This window comes from Biomphalaria glabrata, chromosome 5 (assembly GCF_947242115.1).
Source record: "Biomphalaria glabrata chromosome 5, xgBioGlab47.1, whole genome shotgun sequence".
Taxonomy (NCBI): domain Eukaryota; kingdom Metazoa; phylum Mollusca; class Gastropoda; family Planorbidae; genus Biomphalaria; species Biomphalaria glabrata.
Window position 1 is genome coordinate 6,168,734 of NC_074715.1, and position 22,398 is coordinate 6,191,131.

Genomic DNA, 22,398 nt, shown 5'->3' on the forward strand with positions numbered 1-22,398 from the left:
CAGACAACCACCTAGTTGTTGCCAAACTAAAAATGAAGCTGGCCAGCAATAAAACAGAAAGAAACAAAAGGAAAAGATTTGACCTAGACAAGCTCAACAACACCCAGATTAAAAAGGAATTCCAACTATCCCTTCAAAATAGATTTGCTGTGCTACAACTAGATGAGGCCAAACAAAGCATCGATAAATCTTGGCAAAATTTCAAAGAAATTATTACTGAAACAAGCAATGAAGTACTAAGCCTTAACCCTAAGAAGAAAAAACAGTGGATTAGTGACGAGACATGGAAATTAATCGAAGTAAGGAAATGCGCTAAACAGGCAGTCAACCTAGCAAAAACAAGAAACCACAAGCAACAATCAAAACAAGACTACCAAGCAGTTTCACAGAAAGTCACCAAAATGCTTAGACAAGACAAACGATCATTTTACAATAATCTGGCAGAACAGGCAGAAGAAGCAGCAGGTAAAGGAGATATAAAACAACTATACAAAATCACCAAACTTCTCAGTACCAAAAAGGCTAATTGCAATGTTCCAGTCCGAGACAAATACAGAAAACTACTTTCTTCAATAAATGAACAACTTGAAAGATGGAAAGAATATTTTCAAGAAGTGCTCAATAGACCTAAACCACGAAATCCACCAGATCTAAATGCAGGACCAACACTAGACATAAACATGGAAGAAATAACAAAAGAAGAAATAAGGAATGCACTCAAACAAATGAAGACAGATAAAGCAGCTGGAATTGACAACATACCACCCGAAGTCCTAAAAGAAAGAGGAAGTGAAATAGTTGACCAAATGCACAAACTATTCAACAAAATTTGGTTAACAGAAACACCTCCGGATGAGTGGAAAAAGGGCTTGCTAATAAAAATACCAAAGAGTGGAGATCTATCACAATGTGAGAAATGGCGAGGCATCACTTTGCTGTCAGTACCAAGCAAGATTTTTAGCAGAATCCTACTAAACAGAATAAAGGGAGCATGTGATGAACACCTAAGGGAAGAACAGGCCGAATTCAGAAAAGGGAGATCTTGTGCTGACCAAATAGCTACACTCAGGATAATTGTAGAACAATGTGTCGAATGGCAATCTCCACTCTATGCAACTTTTGTTGACTTTGAAAAAGCTTTTGATAGTGTCGACAGAGAATCTATCTGGACTGTAATGAGACATTATGGGATCCCCAATAAAATAATAACCATAATCAAGAACCTTTATGATGGTTTCACCTGCCAAGTAACCCACTGTGGCAAGCTGTCAGAGGAATTTCCAGTCACAACAGGAGTCAAACAGGGATGTCTTCTTTCACCACTCCTGTTCCTTCTAGTACTGGATTGGGTCACAAAAGAAGCCTACTCTAACGCAGGGAAAGGAATCCAATGGACTCTCACACAAAAGCTGGAAGATCTGGAATTCGCTGATGACATAGCCCTTTTATCACACAGACTACAGGATATGCAAGAAAAGGTCACAGCTTTAAGCGAAGTAGGAAAAAGAGTAGGCCTCAAAATAAACCACCAAAAAACTAAAGTACTTAAAGTAAACAATAAACAAAGTGGAGACATAGTATTGGATTCTCAGACAATAGACCAAGTAGAAAATTTTATATACCTTGGGAGTGTAGTCAGTATATCAGGTGGAACAGATGAAGACATTAAACGCCGTATAAATCTAGCACGTCAGACATTTACACAGCTAAAACCAACCTGGAAATCCCCTTACATCTCAAACAAGACTAAACTAAGAATCTTTAACTCTAATGTCAAGGCTGTCCTACTGTATGGTTCTGAAACATGGAGAACAACTGAAGCCACAACACATGGAGACTTGGGATAGGTGATGTACGAAACGCGCCGAGACAGAGACGCAGGGCAGCGTTTTGTATTGGTTCCAGTATTTTTAGGTACGACTTCCTTGCTGCTCCACATATTATGGATCCATAGTCTAGCTTGGATCGAATTAGACTCCGATAGAGCAGCAGCAAGGTATCTCTGTCAGCTCCCCAGTCCGTATGGCTGAGTACTCTTAGTATGTTTAATGACTTTTGGCATTTCTTCTTAAGTTCCTTAATGTGGGGGAGAAAATTAAATTTGGAATCTAAGGTGAGGCCTAAAAATTTTGTAGTTTTCACGACAGGGATCTTCTTTTTGTGAATAAATAGTTCAGGGTCTGGGTGGAGTCCCCTTAGATTACAAAAATGCATACTAACTGTTTTGGAGTCTGAGAATTTGAAACCATTATAGTTTGCCCAACCCTGAATTTTGTTTAAACATAACTGTAATTTTCTTTCTAAGGTGTTCATGTTTTTCCCATAAGTGAGAATGACAAAGTCATCAACATACAAAGAGCACTCTATGCCAGGGGACAGCGCATTTATGATGCTATTTATTTTAATGTTGAACAGGGTGACTGACAGAATGCTGCCCTGGGGTAAACCCATTTCCTGGTCATGAGTGTCAGAAGCGGAGTTGCCCACTCGAACCTGAAATTTTCGATCTTTCAGGAATTCCTCCACAAAACGGGGGAGGTGTCCCTTAAGCCCCATAAGCGCCAGGTCACGTAGAATGCAATGTTTCCAGGTTGTGTCATAGGCCTTTTCTATGTCGAAGAATATAGCTACTAGATGTTCTCTTCTGAGTAATGCATTTCTAATATAAGCTTCCAGCCTTACCAGGTGGTCAGTTGTTGTCCGCCCCTGCCGGAATCTGCACTGGTAGTTTGAGATCACTTTATTCCTTTCCAGGTACCAGACCAGCCTACTGTTAATCATTCTTTCCATGGTTTTGCAGATGCAGCTTGTTAGTGCTATTGGTCGATAGTTAGCTGGGTCAGAGCCGTCTCTTCCCGGTTTAGGTATCGGTATAACTGTGGCTTTCCTCCAGCTGTTTGGGAAAGCGCCTGTTTGCCACACACAGTTATAGACCCCTAGCAGGACTGCCAATGAGGGCTCGGGAAGGTGCTTGAGGAACTGGTAATGGATTTCGTCTTCTCCAGGCGCTGTGTCATGTGACTTGTCCAGCGATTCCCTCAGTTCCTCAAGCGAGAACGGTTTGTTGTAGTCTTCATTGTTCTCTGACCTGAAATCAATGGAGTGTCTTTACTCCCTGGTTTTGACTTTTTGGAACTCTGGCGTGTAGTGTGCAGTGGATGATTTTTCTGCTATTGAGGATGCAAGGCAGTCAGCTATTTCTCTGGGGGACGTGACAGTTCGTCCTTGGTTTTTCAAATGCCCTATTGCATTTGATTCTTTCCCTTTGATTCGCCTTACTGCCTTCCAAACCGCTCTAGCAGAAGTTTTGGCATCCAGACTGCCGACGAAACTTCTCCAGGAATTCCTTTTGGCTGACCGTATGGTTTGTCTAGCCTTTGCTCTAGCTATCCTGAATAGCTTTAGGTTTTCCTGGGAAGGATTCTTTATAAATGCAGCCAGTCGTTTTTTCCTATCGCCAATAGCACTTTTGCAAGCTGTATCAAACCATGGTTTGCTAGGCCGTTTTGGATTTGCAGAGGTTAGGGGTATAACTTTCCTGGCTATACTTAGTAGCTTGCTAGCAAAGGTATCAGCTGGGTTCTGTTCATGGAGGATATTTTCTGTGATATCCTCGGAGCATCTTTTTTGGAATTGTTCCCAATCGGCCTTATTCAGTTTCCACCGCTGAGGTCGTCCTAATGAAGGGAGATTGTTAGTAATGATGATTGGGAAGTGATCACTTCCCCGTAGATCTTTGCTAACTGACCATTTAAAGTCGTCCAGAAGTCCGGGGATGCATACGGTGAGGTCAATGCATGTGAGTGATCCAGTTCCTGGGTGCAAGTAGGTCGGTGATGCATCATTAAGTATGCATAAATCATGTTGGAAGATATCCTCCAGCATACGACCTCTTGTGTCGGTATTGTTGGATCCCCACATGGTGTTATGGGCATTCAAATCCCCAAGGATTAAATAAGGCCGGGGGAGTTGTTTCAATAGGTCCTCCATGTCTGTTCGGTTTAATGGAGCGCCTGGTGGTAGATACAGGCTGCAGCAAGTGATAACCTTGTGAAGGGTTATCCTAGCTGCTACGGCCTGTAGTGTGGTCTGTAGTTCTACCCTCTCATGGGGGATGCTATCCTTCACAAGGATACAGACTCCACCTGATGCTCTCTCTGCATCCTCAACATTCTTGCTGTAAGCACGGTAGCTTCGGAAGCTGAAATGTTTCCTGTAAGCAGACAGTCCATCAGTAGCTGCATTTCCTCGTAATTGGCCTTGAGGCCTCTACAATTCCACTGTACAATTCTGGAATCCATGGCTTATTCTAGATGACCTACTTGGAGCTATTTGGCCTTGGTAGGCCCCCCGGAGGGGTTTCCCTTTATTCCAGTGACCTTGGTATTTTTATTCTTGGGTTTGGATGGAGAGGAGGACAACCCCCTTTTGGGGGAAGTCTTTCTCTCTGGAGAGGGGAGATACCTCTGGATAGAGCGGAGGTTATTTCCTCCTCTCTCACCTCGGGCATCCTCTCCGCTTTGATTTCTCCCCTTAGGGAGTTGGTCAACCTCTAACTCGGTAGAGGTTGGGGTGTCTGGCTGGGTTCTCTGAGGAGAACCTGTGTCAGACATGATGTCTCCGGGTTCTCCCGGAGTATTGGTTTTGACATGCTGCCCAGTCTCCATGCTCTCATCAGCGAGCACAGAGAACCTGTTCTTTAGCATGACAACAGGGCTTTCTTGTTTCTTCAGAGGTGTGTTCTTTGGCGGTGTTTTCTTCTGAGTTGGAGGAGGAGGAGGGGGTGGTGGGGTCAATGTGTCCGTCTGTGTGGCTATGGATCTTCCTTTCTTAGCAACAGCCTGGGCGTAGGTCTTTGTCAAGCCGAATTGGCCCTTGGGTAGGGCCAGTACAGCCGATTTCGCCTGGCTAAAGGTACATCCGTTTCTTGCCTTGTACTCCTGCACGGCAACCTCCTGTTTCCACACAGGGCAGTCCTTGGAGTAGGCTGAGTGGCCAGCTTGACAGTTTGGGCATTTGAACTGAGCTGTGCAGCCCTTGTCCTCATGACCCTCTCCAGCACATCTGGCACACACAGTGTTCCTCTTGCAGACTGCCGCGCCGTGTCCATAACCCTGGCACTTGAAGCACCTCATGGGGTTAGGTATGTAGGGCCTCACTGGAACTCGTAGGTATCCTGCCTTCACATACTCTGGCGGTGTCCTAGTTCCGAATGTGAGGATAATAGTGGCGGTTTTGACCTCCTCACCCTCCCTGCGCCCGGTAATGCGCCGGGCATGGGTGACTCCTTCAATGCCCTCCACTATTTCCTTCTCGGAACATTCCAGTAGGTCCCTAGAGCTGATTACACCTCTGCTGGTGTTCAGACTCTTGTGTGGCATGACTTCCACTTGGAGATCACAGAGTCTTCTGCATCTTAAAAGCCCATCAGAGTGTGTCTTGCTGTCTACTTCTACAAGGAGTTCCATTGATTTGTGTAGCTTAGACACACTCTTGGGCTCTCCCACTACTGACTTGAGTCCCTTATAGATAATAAAAGGGCTCAACTTTGTCAGGCTTTTTCCCTCCTCTGTGCACCTAACCACCAGAAATGATGGCCAGGTGGCACAGCTTTTTGGGACCTCCTCTTTTTTATCATCAATTCGACGTTTCTTGCCCAGACATAGGTCTGGGGCAAGTAGTTTTGTGTGTGTTTTTTTGTCCATATATATTTTGGTTAATTCGGCACCTGTGCTCCCCACCCGCCATCAAGTCCAACAAGGGGACGGGCCATTCGGATGTCCAGAATGATCCCGCCAGGGCTACACAGGTGCTATACTCAGTCAGCTGCTACATCGGACATGTGTCCGATACAGCAGCTCCCTAATTGACCCTCCAGCCACCGCCCTCCAGCATAGGTCGTCGACCTATGCTGGTAGCTTGGCATGACCAGCCGGTTGACCCAGAGCGGGCCATCTGGGTCTCAGGTCTAGGGGAACTTGGAGCCAAAGTATTGTGTTGTTGTGGTTTATCCTTAGATAGCCACCACTCAAACACCAGGATCTCTTTATCCCCCCTTACCCGTCGCAGTCCACGGCAAACGGACTGGTCTAGGACGTAGTGAGAATTTAAAGTTAAGGAGACAGTGTGGTGATCAATGAAGGCAGACTTAGGAAAAGAGGAGGCAGACACAATGATAGAAAAGAAGTAGGGCACTTTTGAGCTCCAAAAGTGCTAAGGAAAGAGGAGCGCAGTTTAACGTCATGTCTCGGGACGACAATGAGTGATAGTTGAGTGATACTAATAATTACTATGAGTATGTACTATGTTACAGTATGTATGAGTATGAGTATAGTACTATAACTTACTACTATAATTATAAGTCTAGAGTGACTAGAGTCTAGATTACTCTTAGTTACTCTAGATCTATAATTAGTATAATTATTTTTAGTAGATGTAGATCCTCAGTAGATCTATATTATAAATAATAATAATGTATATAGATGTGTACTTTACTTATAATAATACTTAAGTTATGTATTATATATAGATCTAGATCTAAATATTTAATAATTATAATGGAGTCATAGAATTCATGGAGTCTAGATCTACTCTAGTAATTGTTAGTAACGTAAGGTAGAGTCAATTACTTAAATTAGATAAACCTGAACTTACATACCAAGATACATGAACAGGCGACATGTCGACTTAGATCTAGATTCTAGTAACAAATTGTTAAAAATAACAGATTTATCGGCTATATTGAGCTTTTATTTATTTATTTTCTTTCGGATGTTGTCAACTTAGGTGTTTTACGTCAGTTGTTACTTTAATTAAGGGAATCAACACAACGAGTGTTAATGAACGGTGATATGGCTATTTATTTCAGCCTTTAATGAAGCATTCTGTGCTTATGAGGACACCACAAACATAGAGTCCTGGTCATGAGGGGGTGGTGTTAGGTGTGCTTATGCACTACCCTGGATTCTTAGCTTAATTCTATCCATTTTTTTGCACAATCAAATCAACTAACCCAACTGAACATGCTTCCACTGAAATACAGTTGTTAGAATAAGACAATAAGTTAATGTAGGCCTAGTCATGGGCGCCCGCAGGATTTTTTGCAGGGGGGTGCAAGCTGCCACCCATGGCTCAAAGTCGTAGCCTCAACTTTCTTGGTATAATATTAAAGAAAAGAACTGCCCCCCCCCCATTCGGGCTCTCATACCTAATCGATATTAAATGCACATTAAATATTTTTTTCATTAAATAAAATAAGAAACTAACCATGTGAACAAAGTATTCACTGTACACATTGTTAACTTTATCCCTGAGGCCCGTGCTTCCCTACGTTCGATCAAATAAAAACTGCAATGTTGACTGTATGCAGAAACTGTCAATAACTTTACAAATGAATTGCTTTAGGTCGCGATGGACAAGCTGGCGATGAACGCTTATCGTGCAGTTCTGATATTCTTCTTTGCATTGCAGCTTTTGCATCATTTTAGAATGAAGACAAAAAAAAAGTTGAACTGACCATTATTATTGCTCGAAAAGCGAGACGTAATGAAGAAACTTAAGAATCAAGATATGTAATGTAAATCCGTGTTCTGTAATAACTCCCAAAATCCAAACATGTGTTTTTTTCTCAGTGTGTCTGTCGACTGCGAATTCTCGGCAGCAGCAACTCAATATCCTCTATCAAGTTTTTCTGCCAGCAGTCTCTCCTTCCTCAAGATGACACCTCTGACGTGTTCCTCAGGATGGTCAATATTGGTTAAGTTGGTTTTTGATTGTGCCATTAATGCAACTGCTGATGTACTGTTGATCGCCCACTATGTTAAGTTGGAAAGACTGCAACACCATGGAAACTGGTTCAAGAACAGATGAATAATTGACGACAATGAAAAGACAAATAAGAAACATAAGAGGAGGAGATATTTACTACACAAGGGCAGTTTGTTCGGTTTCACTTGCAGTCGTTATTTTAAGATCCGGCAAACAGTCAAAGATCTCTAAGTTGAGACTTAAAGCTCCAATGCATTCCTATTTTTCAGTTCATTGTGTCTCCCACAAAAGAGGTAAATTTAGCACCAATGCTATCGCTAGGGGCAGTTAGGAAAAAGAATGCTAGACTTCACGGGGCAGACTTGGCCGAGTAGTTTGTCCATGTCTAAACTATACAATGCAGTTAGACACATGCAGCGCGTCTCTCTGGACAACATGAACTAAACCAATGAAGTCGAATACAATCACAATCAACAAACCGAACACTAAAGACTTCTGCTCAGTGCCTGAGATATCTGCACTAAAATACCCAGCAAAGGCAGTTAATTTATAATGCTGCTGCTCGTAATTTTGGGTTTCTTGCTGCTGCCAGTGCTCCGTTGATCCAAATCAACGTTTTGACTCGAACGATGGAGTGTGAAAAACTTTTTTTTTTATATCTTCTATTGTAAACTGGTGGACGTGTTTATCATGTTATTTTATCGAGCGCTGACACCAATCGCAACTCCGAAAGACTCTTTACTTTTGTTCAAAGAAATATAAACATTTATCACTTCGAAAGATAATTGGTTTAAAAAATTATTCTGGACCTTAACTAAATATTATAAAAATTAATTGTGGCATTTTACGTCACGAGACGTTTTTTTCCCTTTGCAACTTCTAGTGTGACTAAAGAGGCCAATCCTTTGTACTTTCACTCTTCTTTCTAATATCATTGTCTATAGCATCTGCAATCCAATACTTTCTTTTAATGCTTGATCTTCATATGGATCTATCCAGTGCCACTTTTTCCCAGCTGTTAGTGTCGATTTTGAAGAGCTTTATGTCGCTTTTGCATACATCAGTATACCTTAGTAGTGGACGACCAGCGGATCTCCTGCCTTCTGTTAAATCACCATACAGAATATCTAGTGAAAGTGACTTTGTGGCATTCATAATGTGCATTTATAAACAAATCGTCACGACTAACATGCTATAGAATATTTGACATCCTTTATAGTGCAAAGAATTGCAAGCCTATAATAAATCGTACATGGTCGGACATGAACTACAGATTTGCCTATTCTAGTTACAATAATAGCATACCTTTACAACTGTATCAAAATACATGAAGACTGAGCTGGACACTTTACTTAAAGCGCTCTTTGATTTAAATTCATTTTTGTAAACCATTCCTTTTTCTTTCAAATTCGCATCATTGTCGTATCCCCATGCCCTCTAAGATGTTTTGTTTTCAATTTTAACATTTTTTTAAAACAATGTAATGAAAAAGAAAAGAAACTTAATATTAATTATAACATAATATTTAGGTGTTTTTTTTTTCATTTATATTTTTAACATCGGAGACAGTATTTGCATGATAATACCTAATTGAGCCCTAATAAATATTTCAGTTACTAAACCATTCAGGCCAGCATCGGACCGATATTGGCACAATAAGGGTTATCCCTAATTGAACCCTAATTAATATTTCAATTACTAAACCATTAGGGCCAGCATTGGACCGATATTGGCACAATAAGGGTTATCCCCAATTAAACCCCAATGAAAATCTCAGTTACATTGGGGCTAGTATGGGCTTGATTAGGGCGCGATTCTGGAAATCCCCAATGAATCCGGAAGTGGGTTTACCCATTCTGGGCCGATATTGGCACGATTAGGGTTGCCCGTATTGGTCCCTAATGGGAACCTAATGACGCCAATGTGCAAACGGTATGCGCACCCATTAGGGGCCAATTGGGGCTATTTAGGGCTGCAATTAGGGCAAAGGGGGATAACCCTAATTAAAACTGATACTGGGCCGTAATGGGCATGTTTAATGGGACTATGTATAGAATCCAAATTTCACCAAAAAAAAAAGGGCATTTTTTTCCCAAAATAGTGTTACCTACATAAATTTTAAGCGTTGTAAAAGTTTCTTCATGGAGATAGAATTGAAGAAGGTTTTCGTTCAAGTCGGCAAGGAGTTTAATTCCGGGCGGGCGCTAAGCGTCTGGTGGCCAGTTGCTCTTAGTAAGACGAAAAGGCTAATAGTGATGGTTTCATTTCAAACGCACTAATAAAAAAAAAAGTCGAGGGCCATATTGAATCTAATAATAAAGAGGCAGCCCAGGCCAATAGTATTAAGCGAGGTACATTCTAGGTAGGCCTACATATTGCGCACGGACGTCTATAATGGGCGTGATCTTTTTAAAAATATCCTTAGAACGGCCAATTAGAGGTACGGTACTCGCCCCCCCCCCCGGGGGGAGGACCCAAAGTTTGAGAAACGCTGCATTAAAAATACTGATGATCAATAATGTAAAACAGAATAATAGTAATAATAATCCAATACGGAATACTTTCACTATTTGTAAAAATAAAACACTAAACAGAAATGTAAATGCCTCTATATATAAAATTATTAAGTAGTTCTAGTATTAAATATTTATAAAACAGATTCCGTTTTTATTTAATTCTATTAGAAAAAGAAGATAATTATAATTTATTTTAAACTGGAACATAAAATGGGTATGTTAATTAAACATCTGGACCGCTATTAAGAAGATAAGCAAATATGGGTAGGTCGAACTAGACTACATGATTACATGATGGACATGAGTGTAAAAGAAGGCCCACATGTTGAAAGTAAAAATGTTACCTATAGTAAAGTGAGGTCCCATTTAAATGTTTCAGCTTGCTTGTAAGATCTCTTTTTTCTTTTAAGTATAATTTTTTATCACATACTTTCCTCGTTAACAAAATATTAACAACAAACAAACAAAAATTTACAAAGAATTTCGGATCAGGCCCGATCTCTAGCAATTTTTTGTTTTTGGAAATATCCAGTGAACGATTTGTCTGTGAACAATTTGTCTGTGAACGAATTGTTAGTGAACGATTTGTCGCGTGAACGATTTGTCGTGAACCAACTGTCGGTGAACAAGTTGTCGGTGAACAAGTTGTCTGTGAGCGAATAGTCCGTGAGCGAATAGTCGCGTGAACGAATTGTCGGGTGAACGAAATGTCTGGTGAACGAATTGTCGTGTCCCCATAATTCCTCGCGCGCCTCTTTTTTTTTCTTTTTAAAGTTTCTAAAATAACTTTTTGTACGAATATCGTCTTCCTCCCCCCCCCCCCCCCAAAAAAAAAGTTTTCAAATGATAATGGAATCATAAGAATTTAATTTTTATTGTTGAACCAAAAATGTAAAAAAAAAAAAAAAAGGAATCTTGAAATAATGATTTGGCCGCCCCTTACATTCGGCCGCCTGCGTGCAATGCACACATTGCACAATAGGTAGCGGCGGCCCTGAGTGGAAGCACTACTTGTTATAATTCCTATGATAGGCCTTTAGATTTGACTTAGAAGACGACGCGCAAAGTTTTCCTGAACATTAATTTATTAAACCCTTGAATCAATAATGCATGAGAACCCGTAGGGGGGTTTATGGTGGTGCACTTGCACCCCTTCCCCCCTGGATTCTGACTAAATCTACATCTACGTAATAAAAATAAACAGATCTGGAAGATGTATTTCATTATAAAATTATTTTTTTTAAATGGCTAAAACGTGGCTACTCATAATTCAGAGGCGCGCATGTACATGGTTGGCCAAACATTCCATATGCTTAGGCTTATCTCTAATGCGTTAACCAGTGGAAGCACTACTTGTTCGGTTTCTACTTAGAAGTTAATTGATTTGATGGTGCGAACAAATGGCTAGAATTTGGCTACTCAGAATCCAGGGAGGTGCAAATGCACCCCCTTGCACCTTCCTGCGGGCGCCCATGAATGTAGTACACTAGTACAGTGTTTCCCAAACTTTCTCTTTAATGGAACAGTGCACATTTGGAGAATTTAGTGGAACTACATGTTGATATGGTGCGCAAAGGTGCACGCGTTTAAAATAATAAAGTATCGTTCTCCGCCATGACACTGATGGTTGTTGATGGTTTATTGCTGACTGTGAACCTAGATCATAATTAACATGGTGGCAGCGGTGTATTAATGATCAGAGGTAATCATTAATCAGTATATAGATGTATATTGTTTGCAATAATAAATAGGCAACAATTACAGGGCTACGCCGTGCAATGGCAGCTAGAAATTTCCTTCCTGTACCGAGCCGCTCGAGGTAGAAGGAATCATGGCCGCTAATTGGCAAAAGTTTCACCGGGGCTGGCGAAACTATGAGTTAGCCACTAAATTGTCAGAAGAATCAGAGGTCTGAGTGGCCACCTTTCTAACAATTATATGAACTAAAGCGATAGACATATATGAAGGTCTTGAAATTGAGAAGGGAAAAGAAAGAAAGATGGAAGAAATAGTGAACAAATTTGAAAGTTTTTGCATTGGAAAAACGAATGAAACTTATAAGCGCTAAGTTTTCAATACTCGTTAACAGCAAGAAGGCGAGGACATTGAAAAGTACATAACAAATCTGAGAAGACTAACAAAAACGTGTAGTTTTGAACGCCTGGAAGATAGCTTGATTAGAGACAGAGTAGTTCTTGGTGTTAGACATGAATGCCTCAAAATGAAATTGTTACAAGATAGTAATCTCACATTGGAAAGGTGCAGAGACATTTGCAGAGCATACGAGACCGCCAACAAACAGTTGAGACAAATACAAGCCGACCCTCCAATCATTGAGAAAGTATCAACACCCTCAAGAACAAACATTCAGAAAGGTAAATGCAGGTATTGTGGAAGGATTCACGAATACATTAAGGAAAAGTGCCCTGCATGGGGTTAAATGTGCATAGTGTGCAAGGGGAGACATCATTTTGCCGTTATGTGCAAAAAGAAAATTTAGCAGGTGTCAGATGATATGTCTAACGATGAAAGGCAGCTGCAATCGGACACAAGAGATGATGTCATGATGGTAAAAAATGAATGGGTGATGTCTTTGGAGAACCACAAAACGAAAAGGATGACAGCAGTTATGACAGTGAATGGTCACCGTGTAAGGTTTCAAATGGATAGTGGAGCTGATGTAAATACCATCCAGGAAAAATACGTAAATAAGAATCAGATACAAAAGGCAACGCAAAGATTATTAATGAGGAATAAAACTGAAATGAGCCCCATAGGGAAAGCCACTCTAACGACGAGAAATGAGAAAACTAACGAAACATTTGAGGTGGAATATATAGTTGTACCAAATAATCTAGCATGCCTTCTAGGTCATGAAACTTTAACAAGAATGAAGTTAATCAAAGTCAATAAAGATAGGTTCATAGCATCAGTTGTGAATAACCAAGAAGAAGACTGTAGTTCAAAGTTTACTAGTGATTTGGGTGACTTAGGAGAAGTGTCTTTAAAGATTGATAGCAGCATTAATCCCAAGGTTCTGCCGTGTAGAAAGATCCCTATTGCTTTACAAGAAATAGTTGAGGAGGAGTTAAAGATCCTAGTGCAGAGAGGAATCATAGACCAGTGATAGAGCCTACAGAGTGGGTGAGTCAGATGGCAATTGTGGAAAAAGCTAATGGAAAAATTAGGATTTGCATAGAACCACAAGCTCTGAATAAAGTTTTACTAAGGGAATTCTTTTTGCTACTTTAGATGACATATTGGCAGATTTGAACGATGCCAAAATATTCAGCAAATTGGATGTGCAAGAAGCTTTCTGGCATGTCAGGCTAGACACAGCGTCATCTAATTTGACAGCAATGACAATCCCTTCTGGTAGATACAAATGAAAGCGATTACCATTTGGTCTGAAAGTGAGTTCAGAAATTTTTCAGAGAAGATTAAATCTAGCACTAGAAGGATTGAAAGGCTGTTTCAATTACGTTGATGATATTATAGTGGTAGGAAGAATAAGAACGAAAGAAGAAGCACTCAGAAATCAAGATATTAACCTACGAGAGCTGATGAAGAGATGTCAAGAAAAGAAGATTAAACTGAACCACAAAAAGTCTGTTTTTAGAACAGCTGAAATTAACTTTTTGGTCATATTATTACAGATGCAGGAATAAAACCAGACCCGAACAAAGTATCTGCGATTTTGAGTTTGAATGCTCCAAAAAGATATTTCCTCGATCCGAAGATCCTGTGGCATGGTTCAATATCTTTCAAGATTTGTTCCAGACTTGTCGACATATTTACATCCCATAACAGAGTTGATCAGAAAGAACACATCATTTGTTTGGTCTGATCAATGCACACGAGCTTTCATCAAGATAAAACAGAAAATATCGACTCATGGCACACTGATATATTTTGACCCTAACAAAGAGCCTACATTACAAGAAGATAGTAGCCAAAATGGTTTGGGAGCAGCGTTATTACAAGATGGCAGTCCAATAGCATATGCTTCTAGATCATTAACTGATACTCAGAAAAGATGGGCACAGATTGAAAAAGATTTGTTGGCAGTGGTTGTTGGTTTGGAACGTTTAGACCAGTATACGTATGGCAGGACAGTTATAGTTCAGAATAACCATAAACCACTGGAAAACATCCTTCAAAAAACCACTCAGTTCTGCTCCGCGAAGGCTACAAAGTCTAATGATTACGATATCCAGTTTCAATATGTCAAAGGCGAAAACATAGACATAAATATAGACTGGCCGATTAAAGAGTTTTATGAAACGAAAATGTGTGACTCGCAATTTTGTGTACTTTATTATACAGCATTTATGAGCAGTATAAAAGTTAAGTATTGATATCTGTTACGTCTTCATATTGGATGAGACTCTTTAGACATGGAAATGACAAATCACAGTTTATAAATACTTTAATCTTTATTAACACTGAAAACACTTTCTTGTTCATATTCCTCCATTTTGGTTCTTCTTTTCCTTTTAACATACATTCGCACCATTTCATATTTACACTAAGATGCGCACGTAACAACCCCCCCCCCCCTGTTTAAGTTCGATGTTCTCCAAAATACAAATCACCACATATCTTATCAGCCTATTCCAATTTAAAAAATAATCTAAATTCTCTGTAACATAGGGAACCATAATGTCATACAAAACAAAATCATACACAATGGCATATTAATACCAATACAATTCTAACATTAGATTTAACATATAACATTTATATTCACCAATTGTGACAGTAACCATCACAACACTAATTGTTATTATGAACAATTGACACATATATATCTATACATATCTCTATGTAATCATGCAGATTTCGTTAATACCACTCCCCGCCTATAATTCAATTCAAATCTATATCTGCTCACTCTACTACACTCCGTGCCAGAATTTACAAATGTACACAATAAATAGCTTAATTCTTAACAGAATGTCAGTAGTCATGATATACTCTACACAATCTCCCCAACCTTTAAGTATAGCGTGATAATGTATCTGCCACAACATTTTCTTTCCCTGGTATTGTCTTGATCTCAAATTTATAGTCCATCAGTTGTAACGCCCACCTAGCAATTCTATTATTACCACATTTATTTAAATTAATTAATGCCAACGGAGCATGATCAGTCCATAATTGAAATTTAGCCCCCATCAGATAAAAACTTAGCTTTGTTATGCACCACACAATTGCCAGCCCCTCTTTTTCAATAGTTGCATAGTTTAACTCTGCAAGGGTTAGTTTCCTGCTTACATAAAAAAACAGGGTGTGCAATTCCACTATACTCTTGCACCAAACAGCCCCCTATAGCTATGGATGAAGCATCCGTTGCCAAAATAAATTCTCTAGTACTATCGGGCAATTTTAATATTGGTTTTTCAGAAAACACCCTCTTAATCTTGTCTAGCGATCTTTGACATTGTTCAGACCAAACTATAATGTTAGATTTCCCTTTCTTTGTAAGATTTGTAAGAGGTTCAATCATTTCTGCAAAATTTGGAACAAATTTTCTATAAAAATTGCAAAGACCTAAAAGACTTCTAATTTGTTTTTTTGTTTTTGGTATACTAATATCCATTATTTTTGCAACTGTTTCTTCCAGTGGTGTAATTGATTCATTTTTTATCTTTTATCCCCAAAAAGGAATTTCACTAAGTCCAATTTTTATTTTTGTTGGTTTCAATGTCAAATTGTTTTCCTTGATAATAGCAAATATCTCTCTTAGACTCTGTAAGTGTTCGTTCCAATCCTCACTAAAAATGCAGATGTCATCCAAATAGCAAATAGTGTCTCTTCTGTGACCCAGTATCTTTGCCATCATCCTGTTAAAAGTGGCTGGGGCATTTACTAAGCCAAAACTCATCACATTCCACTGATAGACGCCGAACGGTGTCTTAAATGCGGATAGTGGTTTAGCCTCTTCCTTTAGAGGTACTTGCCATTATCCTCTAGAAAGGTCCAACGTGGTGAAAATTTTCGCTTTTTTCAGTTTAGTAAACATTTCCTCCGCCTGTGGCATTGGGAATGGGTCAAATTCTGTAACTTTATTTAGTTGACGGTAATCCACACACAGCCTAATGTTGCCATATTTTTTTTAACCAGCACAACTGGTGCAGCACATGACGAATTAGATGGTTCTATCACTCCCAATTTAAGTAGTTCATCTATTTCTTTCTGTAACGCTTCTCTGTGATGCAATGGTACAGCATATTGTGGTAGTTTATTTGGAACTCTGCCTGTTAATTTGATATCATGTTCTATGATATTCGTTCTTCCTGGTAAATCTGTAAAAATATTCTTAAAATCTTCCTATAATGTTGTTACTTCCTTAGTTCTGTCTGACGAGATTCCCGTCACTTCCACATCTTTCCATGTTTGACTGACATCAGTTGAAATTGTTTCTATGTGTCCCAATCTTTCCTCTGTCTCAAAGTCTACACTCACGGATGCACCTACGACCAATGGGTCTTCTTTACTGCTTTTTTCACTTTTTTGTTGCGACCTAAATTCTTTTAGCATATTGACATGAAATATTTTCAGCCTTGAATCAATTTTAATTTCATAATCCACATCACTAATTTTCCTTGTTACCTTATAAGGACCCAACCATTTCGTGAATAGTACATTCTCCTTATCCTTTAGTAATACCAAAACATCTTGACCTACTTCTAGTTTGGTCAATTTCCTGTGTTCATTCACCCTAGACTGTGTTAGTTCACTTTTATCAAGTACATGTTTGCTCGCTTCCTCACAAGCCTTTATTACTTTATTTCTGGTTTCTGTCACTATATCGTAACTTTCTTTATTTCCAACATGTTCTTGTGGGAGTATTATTTCTTTTAGGATTGCCATTGGGTCTCTTGGATTTCCTCCATAAATCATCTGAAATGGCGAAAACCCCGTGGTTTCGTTACGGCTCTCTCTGTATGCGAAAAGGATTGAGGGTAATGCCACATCCCATTCTTTGGGATTGTCATCTGCTACTTTCGATAACGCTTTCTTTAACGTACAGTTAAAACGTTCACATAATACCGTTGCTCTGGGGATGGTACGGGGCTGTAAACCTTTTGCCGAATTCCAAACATTTTCAAAAATGTTGTCGTTAGTTGACAGTGACCTCTTCAGGAAATCCAAACCGTGTAAATAATGTATATAACGCTTGAACTATGTCACTGGCTTCAATTCTTTTAAGTGGAATAGCTTCTGGCCATCTTGAGCACACGTCTTTCACAGTTAGAATATATCGATGACCCCTATTTGATATCACCGGCATGGGTCCAATCAAATCAATCGCAATCTTACTAAATGGCCTTTCTGGTATATCTACCTTTTGTAATGGAGCTCTGATTTTTTAGTGCCTTTCATTTGACAAACTTTGCACTACAACACATAATTTTTAATGTCTTTACTAATAGATGGCCAATAAAAGTCCCTAAATATTCTTTGTTTCGTTTTGTGAATTCCCATGTGGCCTGCATATGCTTCATCATGCCCATTCTTCAATATCACCTTTCTAAATTCAGCTGGTACAACAACCTGTATAATTTTTCTTCCTTGTGACTCAATTTCTCTTACCAAAATTCCTCTTTCTATATAAAATTTTCCTCCTCTACCTCCTTTCTGGGCCAACTGACGCATCTCTGGGTCATTTTTTTGTTCTGTAATAAACCTTTCCTTGTCGAATACTACATTATTAAGTTCTAATGTTTCTGAGTTTTGTAATAATCCTTCTTTTTTTTTCTTATCTGGTAACTGGAATAATTTTTCCAGATCTCCTGCATCCAGGTCCTTACATTTGGATCGAGTAATACTCATTCCGAAACACTTTTTCCAATTTCCCATATCCTTTTCATTGCAATTCTTTATACCTGGAATATTTCCAATAATCAAATCAATATGAGCATGGTCTATTACACATGCATCCACAATTCCAGTAAAATATGGTGTATCAATTTTAATTCTAGCAACTGGTAATTGTACAGTCTTCCCATCAAACATCACACAATTCCTGGTTTTGCCGGTATAGTCTTGTTCTTCTACTAATTTCTTATTAACACCCACTATTGTACTGCCTGAATCTCGTATCGTCCTTGCTATTTTGTTTCCAATGAAAGTCTCAAAATACTCAAGGCTTCCTGCACATGTTAACATTGACAGGCTTTGATCTCTTCTAGCTCTTACTCCGCCGAATCGTCCCTGTACATTTCTTTGGTATCGACCTCGGTTACTATAAAATTGTCCTGGTCTACTACCCATTTGGTTCCTTCCTTGTCCTCTAAACCTGTTACGATGGACACTTAAATATAAATACACTTGAAATAATGACACTCTCAGGTAAACACAAACAAGTTTAATTATTCATCTTAATTACTGGAGTAGTTTCCCCTGTGCATGGGCACAACTCTTCCTAACCTATAACATTCCATCAACATCCCCTCTCCTCCCAAAAAAAAAAACTAAAAAAAAAAGGAAAGTTGCAACAAAAAATAATAATAATACAAAAATAAAAAATAATATAATCAAATTGACAAAACGTAAATATGTTCCAAGTGAAATAACTAAACTCAAATCAACAAAACTATTTCCAACAGTAAATATGTACAGTTCTTAAACATAGTCTTCATATCTCGACGTTTTCTGGAGAGTGGCCCTAGGTCGCAGAGAGTACTGATGAGTGTTTTGGGCGTTGGGTGGACTGTTAATACACTCATTCTCTGCGTCTGGGAAAATGTCAGAACAATTACTTTCTCTGTCTTGAGAAAAGTCTATGTTGTTAGTGGTGTCAGGTCTTATGTGCCTTCTGTTTCTTTGGTACTTGAAACCATTTTCACCTTCTATAATGTAGGCACGTTCGTTCACTTTCCGACATACTCTGCCTTGTCTCCAGGTAGTATCGTTTGGCGATTGATAGAAGACCTTCTGTCCGACGTTTATAAGCTTCATGTCACGAGCTGTTTTGTTGTAGTGTTTTCTAACACTTTGCTGTCGCTTCTCCCGTTTGGCCGTGGCTTCTTGGTGTGACATTCTTGCAGGATGCTCTCTTCTTGGCAACAGCGTTCTTGTTGCCCTTCCAAAGAGCATCTGAGCCGGACCTAAATTGGTATCTTGCCTGGGTGTATTTCTAAACTCTAGTAGGACTTCATAAGCATCTGATTTACTTTCTTTGGATTTTTAAATCAGATTCTTTAATATTTTCACTGCTGCCTCTGCCTTGCCGTTTGACTGATGATGTCCTGGTGAGGATTTTAAATGGTGGACACCCCATGCTTCCATAAATGCGGTGAATTCAGCAGATGAAAACTGAGGTCCAAAATCACTGATGCACACTTTGGGGACCCCATATCTGGCAAACAAATTTTTTAGTTTTCTTATAAAAACTTGACTTGTTGTCGTGTGGAAATGTTCTACTTCAATAAAATTTGAATAGTAGTCAACTATGGCAAGGTATTGTTGGTCAAATATTTGAAACAAATCTATTCCAACTTTGTCCCAGGGATTTGAACCCTCATTATGCTGTATTAAGCTTTCTTTCTGGTTTGCAGGTTTACTTTGCTGACACGGTTGGCATGCATTAGCTATTTCTTTTATTCTTGCCGCTATTCCCGGCCAGAAAACTGCGTCCCTTGCTCTTCTCATCATGGCATCATACCCTAAATGTGCTGCATGTAGTTTGGTTTCTTTTCTTAATGCTCTTGGGATAACTATTCTCTCCCCTTTCATTAGAAGGCCATCCTCATAGGTCAGTACATCTGCAAGTGACCAATATTGTTTAAGTTCTGGTATAATATGATGCTTGTCTGGCCAACCATTCAGTATGTACTGTTTCAACATCTGCATCTCATTGTCTATTTTGACTGCATCTTTAACTTTATTTAACATTATATCTGGGAGGGCCAGTACTACAGTGTTGATAGAGGTGTCAGGAAAATCTTCCTGCTCTGGCAAAGGGTCTCTGCTTAGCGTGTCGGCAATCTGTAATCTGTTTCCTTTGGTATACTTGTACTGAACATCGTATCGGTACAAACGCATCATTAAGCTTTGAAGCCTTTTAGGTGCACAACTGAGGGGTTTATTGAGTATATTTTCCAATGGTTTATGATCATTCTGTATTATTATTGTTCTGCCGTACGTGTACTGGTCAAATTTTTCTAGAGCTACCACTACAGCCAAGAGTTACTTTTCGATTTGAGCCCACTTTTTCTGAGGCTCTGTGAGTGATCTTGATGTGTATGCTATGGGTTTGTCATCTTGTAGTAGTACAGCTCCTAAGCCATTTTGACTGCTGTCCGCCTGGATAGTTACTTTCTTCTCCGGGTCGAAATAACTTAGATTTCCATGATTGGATATCTTCTGTTTGACACTATTAAATGCTTTCTCACAGTCATTCGACCACACGAATAGCTTGTGTTTCTTAGTCAGTTCTGTTATTGGTTGTAGGTCTGCTGAAAGACCTGGGATGAATCTTGATAGATATTGTATCATTCCACAAAATCTCCGAACCGATGTAATGTCTTCAGGGGTTTTTAGATTTGTTATGGCTCTCACCTTGTTTGGGTCTGGTTTTATTCCTGACTGGGAAATAATGTGTTCCAAAAACACAATTTCTGACTTTCGGAATGCTGATTTCTTTTCATTTAGTCTGATTTTTTTTTCCTTGAGCCTATTGAGCAATTTTGATAGGTTTTCCTCATGATTTTTGCGAGCCCCTTCTACTGTATCCCCCTTTCCAATTACCATTATATCATCCACCACGTTAAAACATTCTGTTAGTCCCTCCAACGCATCATTCAAATGTCTTTGAAAGACTTCCGAGCTTACTTTGAGACCAAAAGGAAGTCTATTCCATTTGTATCTACCGAATGGGGTCGCCATTGCAGTGAGACCTGATGAGTCCGGGTCTAGTTTGATATGCCAAAAAGCTTCCTGAATGTCGACTTTGCTAAATATCTTGGCGTTACCCATTTCAGCCAAAATGTCTTCTAGTGTTGTTAGGTTGTAATGCTCCCTCAGTAGTGCCTTGTTCAAGGGTTGAGGATCAATGCATCTGATACTGCCATCTGATTTCTCTACCAATGCCATTTGGCTAACCCACTCTGTGGGTTCAGTTATTCTTTCCAGAATTCCTCGTTGAACTAATGAGTTTAGTTCAGCTCTGACTTTCTCTTTTAATGCTATCGGAATTCTTCTACATGGTAGGACTTTGGGCTTCACTGTTTTGTCTATTTTCAATGTAGCCACGCCCAAGTCACCGAGTGCGTCAATGTTTCTATGTTTGTTTCCTGTGGCTTCCACTTTGGCAATAAATCGGTCTTCATTTATGTGAATGAGTTTCATCTTCCTCAGAGTTGATAATCCTAGCAGGCATGTTAGATCATTTGGTACTACCACATACTCTACATTGAATTTCTCATTGGTCTTTAGATTGGTGGTTACCAACGTAGCTTTTCCTTTTGGCTCCATTACCGTCTTATTCCACATAGTTAACCTCTGGGACGTCGGTACTATCTGGTCTGGGCACACATATTTTTCGTTTATGGTATTGACGTCGGCGGCACTGTCCACTTGGAATCTGGCTCTTTGGTTGTTGATCATCATAACGGCCGTCATCCTATGCTTTTTGGGGCCATTCATTGCCATTACCCATTCAGTTTGGAATGTAACTTCATCTTCTTCTGTATCTGAGTCTATGTTGCTCTGTGTCTTTGCCTGAGTAATGCTGTATATTTTCTTTTTGCAGACTGAGGCGAAATGATTCCTGCCTCCACAAATGTGACAAGATTTTCCCCAGGCCGGACATTTTTCCTTTATGTATTCATGGTCGCCCTTGCAAAATTTACATGTTTTCCTTTGTCTTGGCCCTTTGTCACTCTGTTGATATTCCTTCCTGTATTTTGGGCCTGACTTAGATGTTGAGATTCTTTCAATCGTTGGTTTGTCCAAAAGTTCGTTTCTTCCTTCTCTGATATCTTTCATTTGTCTTTGTGATCTTTCATATATCCTACACACGTCTATGCATTTCTGTAGGGTTAGTTTATCGTCTTGCAACAGTTTCGTCTTCAATTGTTCACTTCTAACCCCTAAGATAATTCGG

The 22,398-nt window shown here is 39.5% G+C and overlaps 2 protein-coding genes across 4 annotated transcripts in view; both read right to left on the bottom strand.

Moving 5' to 3' along the window:
* The window catches only part of LOC106052847 (homeobox-containing protein 1-like), a 44,987-nt gene extending 38,045 nt beyond the window's left edge, over positions 1-6,942 (bottom strand). The window contains exon 1 of one of the 3 annotated variants that reach the window (XM_056031336.1): positions 6,655-6,919. Coding sequence is in view for 2 of the 3 variants with exons in the window: in XM_056031335.1 (XP_055887310.1) it covers positions 6,659-6,668 (10 nt within the window). In the remaining variant the exon portion in view is untranslated. Of the gene's footprint in view, positions 1-6,654 lie in introns of all 3 variants that reach the window. The other 2 variants (XM_056031335.1, XM_056031337.1) reach the window with 2 other exon arrangements.
* A 12,536-nt stretch (positions 6,943-19,478) lies between these two features.
* On the bottom strand, positions 19,479-20,336 carry LOC129926206 (uncharacterized protein K02A2.6-like). Its single transcript, XM_056028672.1, has one exon. It carries the CDS (start codon positions 20,334-20,336, stop codon positions 19,479-19,481), a length of 858 nt encoding a protein of 285 aa, XP_055884647.1.
* Positions 20,337-22,398: the final 2,062 nt, after the last annotated feature.

Excerpts from the sequence above, each read along its gene's own strand:
- LOC129926206 (XM_056028672.1), bottom strand. The coding sequence starts at position 20,336 with ATGCGTTTGTACCGATACGATGTTCAGTACAAGTATACCAAAGGAAAC.